Source organism: Zingiber officinale, chromosome 2A (assembly GCF_018446385.1).
Source record: "Zingiber officinale cultivar Zhangliang chromosome 2A, Zo_v1.1, whole genome shotgun sequence".
Lineage (NCBI taxonomy): Eukaryota > Viridiplantae > Streptophyta > Magnoliopsida > Zingiberales > Zingiberaceae > Zingiber > Zingiber officinale.
The window spans coordinates 155,236,172-155,243,707 of NC_055988.1; the positions used below are offsets into that span (position 1 = coordinate 155,236,172).

Sequence of the window (7,536 nt, forward strand, 5' to 3'; positions counted from 1 at the left end):
TAAGGTTCGCACGTGAGAGTGCTTTCGATGGACAAATACTAATCAATCAAAAGAGTACAAGTACAGTCTTAAATGATTACAAGTAATTTGAAAATTAAAGAATACCGATAACTTTGTGTGATGAAATCTTTAGTAGAATCATCGTTGGAGCTTTTAGGTGTCGTAGAGGCTTTATCGGAGCAACACACAGAAGCGGAAGTTGCTTTGAATATTGTGTTCTATCCTATGGTCGAATGCTACTTTTATAAGCTGCTCTGAGCGCCTGGATCCCTTTCAAGAGCCTGGACGATGACATAGGGTCATCTAATCAGCGTGCTCCAGCATGGCGAAGAGATGAAGTTTGCGATTCCAAGCGCCCGGACCAACTCCGGGTGCCCGGACAAACTCCGGGCGCCCGGACCAACTCCGGGCGCCCGAACCGCGAAGGCAACTACCAAGGTGCCTCACCCAGGCATATCTCCTCGGCAAGGTTTCCCGGGTCCCCGGACCAGATCCGGGTGCCTGGACTCCGGGCGCCCGGACCAACATTTTCAGCCTTCTTATTTTCTGCAAAATAAGTTAGTCTAGGGAATAAACAATATGTATAATATGAATTTGACAACCTCTGACTATCTGGTTCTGACTTTGAGTTTTGCTAAAACTCTATGTCAAACCAACACCTATTATTCCCTTGTAGGGGAACGCGTCCTCACATACTTCTCTCAGGATAGTTTACATTTTACCAGACTAGTCCTCCAGACCGTCTGAACTTTTGCTCAGTGTTTGAGACTTTAAGTTATCATGTTGAACGCCCGCTCCACAACCCGTCTAGACTTTCATCTGGTCCGCGACCACCAGGATTTTCACCTAGAGTTGTCGACTCTAGGATTTCGCCCAAAGTGCTCGACCCGCCAAGACTTCGCCCAGTCTCCTGGACCAGGACTTTGTTGCCTAATCACAGCTAGAACTTTCCATAACTTAGGGTTACCTCCCCTAGGACCTAGGGTTACCTCCCCCAGAGTTTTCCACCTGCCTAGAATTCACTAGGACTTTTATCTAAGAACACTTAGGATTTTCCTGCAAGCTCATTCACACTTGTTAGATAACAAGTAACCTTAACTTTGAACCCTTTGTCATAATTAAAACATAGGTTCGATCGTCTAGTGCTCCCTGCACGAACAAAAACTTTGCATGCAGGGAGTGAAAACAAAGTTTGTTGTGATCGGAGATTGCATGCAAAATTAAAGTTTTGATTGGAGATTTTTCTCTAATTTACCGAAAAATAAAACTAAAGATATTTATATCAATATTACTATATAAATATTTAGTAAGAATTTATAAAAATAATAAAGTTAAGTTTTTATATAGTTAAGGAAAAGTTATGAAAATAGGTATTTTCTCATAGAAATTATAGGCTTCTCATCCTTTCCTATTATCTATGATGTTATTATTCAGCAACACATCCACATTTAACGAATTAACCGTAAAATTATTAGCATTTGTAATTTTATAAAGACTTATATCATTGAATAATGCAATCTCTATCAAAATTTGAAGTTGGTCACTTTGTAGTACCAAACAATTAAGATGATTATGATATGGTCTCTTCTGCCTTTAGATTTTTTTTTTAAAATCAAGAAAAAACATAAAAACTTTGATCTTGTTACTAGCCCATCAAAGTTACAAAAGAACAATTTCACAAGTCCCCACCACAAGTTCCTTCAAATGCAAGAGATTTATTGATTTTTATGTTGTTTTTTTTCCTTTTCTCTCTTCGCCGAGATTGTTAAACCAAAGAAGTATGATGAATGGAAGAGCACCATGATTGCGAAGCAAGGAAAGATCCAATCATATATTCTGCAATTCTTGTTTGGTGGAAGAAAGAGGAAGAATGTTAATATTATAATGGTGCTTAAAGTTATGCTTTATCTTACTGATTGTTTAATCCAGGGCATATCTAAAGATAATGAAGACAACCTCCTCTGGAAAAGATAATCTTAACAGTTTCATTCATTCTGATAATTTATCAGAAGACTAGACAATTCAAATGACATTAATAATTGACTTCCAACTTGGCTGAAGCTGACCTTTTCTTTATTTAGGATTAGGGTTGGCCATAAATCTATTGCGGCTGATGATCATCTATGTGGAGCTCAATCAACTTCATGACCCCAAACCTAATTGACTTGGTACTTCCTAACACCACTTTTGCCATTTCCATTATTCTTGAAGGTCCGTTGGTTGCAAATTGAAGTCTATTTCTGTAGAAAGAATATGAAGCCTCCCTTGCGGTTTTAATATTAATGAGCCTTCGTCTTCTCGCATTTAATGCAGAAAGGTTGATCACTTGGTATTTATGAAGGGCCAAATAGAATTGCAAAGTTGGTTAAAAGGACTGGACCTGGAGACGGCGCCTGCAGGGGCTTCCTGCCAAAACACTCGTTCTCTCATCCCTGTTTTGCTATCTCTACTTCTTTAACTGCTGCAGATCGTTGAACGAGGACAAGATGATCTTCTTTGCAGTTCCATGGTTGAATCAGAATACCAAAGCAAATGACCATGAGAATTGTCGAATTCTTGCTTGTTTGTCTCTCTGTGCCTGAAAAGAATCAGTTGCTATTTTCCAAGAGCTCATCTCTCATGGTGGTGAATTTCTTTCCTAATTTTAAGCTAAAAGTTTTGTCTTTTTTGGGGAGTTGTTCTCACCTTTCTTTCTGTTAAAAGTTTCATATGGTGCAGGAAGGAGGAGAGATTTGGATGGAAAATTACAGAGTTGGTGAAGCTGAACCTTTAACCAGGGCTCTTCCTGATGGAGCTCAGAGCGCCATAACTCCAGCTTCAGTTAAATTCTTGTACTGCTCCAAAACTCTTCAGCCTTCACATGCCAGTTTTGTATATCATCTTTAACTTCATATATTCGACTCTTTCTTCTATTTAGATTCTATTTCCTTTTCTCCACAGCCATAAATGGAAGGAGATACTGAAATTTCTTTTGCTCTGCCCCTGTCCTAAAATGTTCGATTTCCATTTCAGTGATCAGGAAGCAGCTGCCTACTTTGGGCAATTGGAGGAGGATCTGGTGCAGGGAGTAGAATACATGAGAGAAACTGAAGACAGAAACTGTAAACCTTCCTCTCCGTCATTCTATATTTGATCACTCTTCCAACTTCAAGGGAATCGACTACAAATAATTTGGTTTCGAACCCCACAAAGATAGTAGTTTTTGCCATTTTTGGCTATCAAGTATTCATGTTCCCCTTCTCGGTTTGTCGAACTTTTGCACCAAACTCTCAACAGTTGTAACAAAAGGAAGGAATTAGTTCCTTACCAAGTAGTGACACCTGCTACTTTATTTCTTTCTCACTTCTAGGTCCTTTTTTTCTCTTAAAGTCCTATTCATCTTCCTGTTGCTGCAGCAGCTTTGTTCTGGAGAAGACCCCCAACCCTAGAGATCTTCCCTTCGTGGCCAATGAGAGTAAGGTCCTGCTTCTTTTGGGTTGTGTTTTTGATAAAGAAGTAGGTAAAAGATAAACAAATGAGGAAAAGGGAGAGGGGATGGTTTCCTGCTCCAATACTTAGTGCTGCTTTAATTTTAGCAGGAAAGTTTACAGTCAGCAAGAAGCACTGATTCTGGCTCAGCTCAAAACACAGAGTCTCATCTGGAAATGGAATCGCAAACTTTAGGAAGGACTTGCTCAGACTGTTTGGCTGATCACCAACTCTCAAACCTAGAAGACAAGGTACTGTCTGTTTGCTTCAGTCGCCTCCTGCAGTTCTTATTTGAGCAACTATAAGAATAAGAAAAGAAAGAGAGAAATGTGTGCTGCATGTTTCAGGGGAAAATGACCGATTCTTCTGCAAGAAAAGATGGGCGAGTTCTTGATGCCAAGGTTTTCTCTCTTTCTAAGTTAAATCATCTTAAACAACTGCACCTTAATATATACCAATGGTTTTTCATTTTTGAGTAAAGGAACACGTATAATTAACAAGTTTAGATTCCTCTGGATATAGACGCTAAGGCGTTTGGCTCAGAACAGGGAGGCAGCGAAGAAGAGCCGGTTGAGGAAGAAGGAAAAGCTTTGAACTCGCGCACGTCTTGTATCAATTAATTGTGGATGTAAACATTCAGCTAATGCAGTCGTTATCGATTGCAGGCGTATGTGCAGCAACTGGAGTTCAGTAGAATTAAGCTTCATCAGACAGAGCAAGAGCTCGAGAGAGCAAGATCGCAGGTCAATTCAAATATTAATTTAATTGACGCACGGAATAAACTCAATTAAGCGAGTCATAATCTTTTGTGGATTATTTGCTTCAGGGTCTCTTAGCAGTTGCAGCAGGCAGATCAAATGAAGCTACCGATTCCGGTGATTAATTAAGCAACCAAGACTATTAATTAGTTTCCTAACTAAAGCGGAAATTAGTGCTTTAGTGTTGATTAAAAGTTTCAGGTACTGCTGCTGCTGCGTTCGACGTGGAGTACGGGCGGTGGCAGGAGGAGGAATGCCGGCGGATGGGGGAGCTCCGGGCGGCGGTGCAGGCTCGGTTTCCCGATGTGAGTCTAGGCGTGATGTTGGATGAGTGGGTGGCGCACTACGACAAGCTGTTCCAGTTGAAGGCAGGCGTGGCGAGGGCCGACCCGATCCACCTCTTGAACGGAGCTTGGAGGACTCCGGCGGAGCGCTGCTTTCTCTGGATCGGTGGTTTCCGGCCTTCTGAACTTCTCAAAGTAAAATATATACACATATATTTTCGTCTGTTTAAAAAACTTAATTATTTAAATTATTATTATTTAAAAAAATAGAAAAATTGCCTTGGGGAATTAGTGCAGATGGTGGTGCCTGTGGTGGATCCGTTGACGGAGCAGCAGGTGATTGCGATGTACAACCTGCAGCTGTCGTCGCATCAAGCGGAGGAGGCTCTGTCGCTGGGACTCCACCAGCTCCAGCGCTCCTTAGCAGAGACGGTGGCCTGCGGGGGCGGCGGTGCGGCTGCTTCCCTCAGCGTCGATGTCGGCATTTACACGAGCTTCATGGGTATCGCATTAGGACAGCTGGCAAACCTCGAAGGATTCATCCGCCAGGTATATATATATATATATATTATAAAGTATTAGGTCATAATATTATAATTCGTTGATATTATAAATATTATGATTTACGACTACTGTCAATGCATCAACTTAATTACTTTGGTGATTCTGAAGGCTGACAATTTGAGACAGCAAACATTGCATCAACTGCGTTGCAATCTAACCATGAGACAGGCAACACAGTGTTTCCTTTCAATCGGAGAGTATTATGCTCGTCTACGTGCTCTTAGCTCACTGTGGATTTCTCGTCCTCGAGAGTAAGTTCATCCCCAAAATCATCATTTTTATTGACTAGATCATCATATCTCTTGAACAAAAACTGTCTTTAAATTTGCCAAATAAATCTACCTATCTATCTATCATATATTCACTTATTTTGCACTATATTCACCATTGCAGGAACTTGATAGGAAATGATAGTGTTGGCTCTACCTCAACAGGTAGCCTGAAAATTGCTTATCGTTCACAGCACAATCATTTCTCAACCTATTGAAAATGCTTGGTTACCTTTTGATCTCGTATATACTAATGAGACAAAGAGAAAGTACACATTCCAGTTAGGATATATATATATATATATTATATTGGACTGTACTATGCAGGTTTATGTGTTGTTTCAAGTAGATTGAGAAGGACAATATCATTAATTAGCCAAAAATTAAGGATATAAAAAAGTTGCCAACAAACATTAAAGAACATTTACTAATTACGGCCTTGAAGCTTTTTGTGCAAGTTTGATGGATTCCTTCGTCAGCAAATTGGATCTTAACTAGAACTAATTAACTTGATAAAATCAATACAAGAAATGCGGCATTTAGAACATTCGATCGCTAATATGTTACTAAATATAGTTAGCTACAAATTGGCTATCAAAAGAGTCCATAATTTTTTTTCTTGGTCATTGATATTCAATGATGGGTCTCTAAATTAACGATAAAATTAAATTTGATCGCTAAATTTAAAGACCAAAGCACATGATTTGGTCATGTCACAGACGGATTTTAACGTATTGATATCTAAATTAGTGATTGATGTGGTGGAATCCTACCGCCTCCATGTGTCTTACGTGGTTAAAAGTTATATTGAGCTGTCCGTTAAAGTTAAGGTGAAGTGAAATTGACTCACAGTGGTCAAACTCAGCCTAAAAGTGATTTGGGTCTAATAGACACCTCTCAACACACTCATCTCAAAGGTTCAAATATGATCAAATATAGATCCTGACACCCTTCCAGTCTCAACCACTAATTCTGTCTTAGTAGTCGACATCGCTTCCATCTCAGCTTCGGATCTTGACACCTTCCTAGTTTTAGAACCCAACACCCTCTTAGTCTTAGCCACCAACTCTATCTTAGTCTCGGTCCCAATCATCAACATCACTTCTATCTTGGCTCTAAATCATGATACCTTCCCGATCTCAGTTGCTGATATCGCTTCCATCTCAGCTTCGGATCCTGAAACCTTCCTAGTCTCTGTCTCAGTCGCCGACATCGCTTCTGTCATGGCTCCAGATCCTGACATCTTCCTGGTCTCAGTCATCGACATCGCTTCTATCTTGGCTTTGGATCCTCACACCCTCCTAGTCTCAATCTTAGATCCCAACACCCTCTTAGTCTCAACTACCAACTTTGTCTCAAACTCGGCCTCAATCGTCAACATCACTTTTGTCTCGGTTTCAAATCCTGACACCTTCTCAGTCTCAATGGCTAACATTGCTTCCGTCTCAACTCCGGATCTTGAAACCTTCCCAGTCTCGACCTTAGTTGCCGACATCACTTCATTCTCTGCTTGGGATCCTAACACCTTCTCGGTCTCAGTTGTCGATATCGCTTCCATCTCGGCTTCAGATCTTGACATCTTCCTAGTCTCAACCTTAGTTGCCGACATCACTCCTGTATTGGCCTTAGATCTCGGCAGTCTCCCAATCTCGACCTCAATTGTCGATATTGGTTCTGTCTCAGATTCAGATCCTGACACCTTCCCAGTCTTAGCTCAGTTGCTAACATACCTTCATGTCTCAACCTCAAATCAAGACATCTCTCTCGACATTCTCTATGTTTCGATCTCAAATCTCGAAATTCTATCTCAACCTCATTCATCGACATACTCTCTCAGCCTCAGTTTCTAACATCTTCCATGCCATAGTCTCTCATCTCAGCATCACATCTAGTTCGGCTTCAGTCGTTGACACCCTCTAGACCTCAGTAGTAGATTCCGACTTTGTCTATTCTCAAGGACACTCTACATCAACGTCATTCCCTCATTTATGTTGGTGCAACCTTAAGTCAAGGTTGACCTGGTTGACCTGACTCGAGTTGACCTGACTCGAGTTGTATTTTGATGTTTGACTTAGGAAGATTGTTGGTGCAACCTTAGGTCAAGGTTGACCTAGTTGAGTTGTATTTTGATGTTTGACACTCGTGGAAGAGTTGTATTCTTGATATGGGACAAATGTTTGGGAGATTATTGGT

The 7,536-nt window shown here is 40.7% G+C and overlaps 1 protein-coding gene across 11 annotated transcripts; it reads left to right on the forward strand.

Moving 5' to 3' along the window:
- Positions 1-2,042: 2,042 nt before the first annotated feature.
- Positions 2,043-5,741, forward strand: LOC122042849 (transcription factor TGA2.1-like). 11 transcript variants are annotated; one of them, XM_042603184.1, is made up of 14 exons: positions 2,043-2,168; positions 2,314-2,625; positions 2,704-2,831; positions 3,013-3,101; positions 3,396-3,454; positions 3,579-3,719; positions 3,816-3,869; positions 3,991-4,050; positions 4,134-4,211; positions 4,295-4,343; positions 4,422-4,705; positions 4,808-5,059; positions 5,183-5,325; positions 5,468-5,740. In XM_042603184.1, the coding sequence occupies exons 2-14, from the start codon at positions 2,533-2,535 to the stop codon at positions 5,559-5,561; spliced, it is 1,524 nt and encodes a 507-aa protein (XP_042459118.1). In that variant the 5' UTR covers positions 2,043-2,168; positions 2,314-2,532; the 3' UTR covers positions 5,562-5,740. The 11 variants fall into 11 exon arrangements, with proteins under 11 accessions (XP_042459118.1, XP_042459117.1, XP_042459120.1 ...); XM_042603183.1 differs by having other exon boundaries at positions 2,107-2,211; XM_042603186.1 differs by lacking the exon at positions 2,043-2,168 and having other exon boundaries at positions 2,277-2,625; positions 3,399-3,454; positions 5,468-5,741.
- The last annotated feature ends 1,795 nt before the right edge of the window (positions 5,742-7,536 follow it).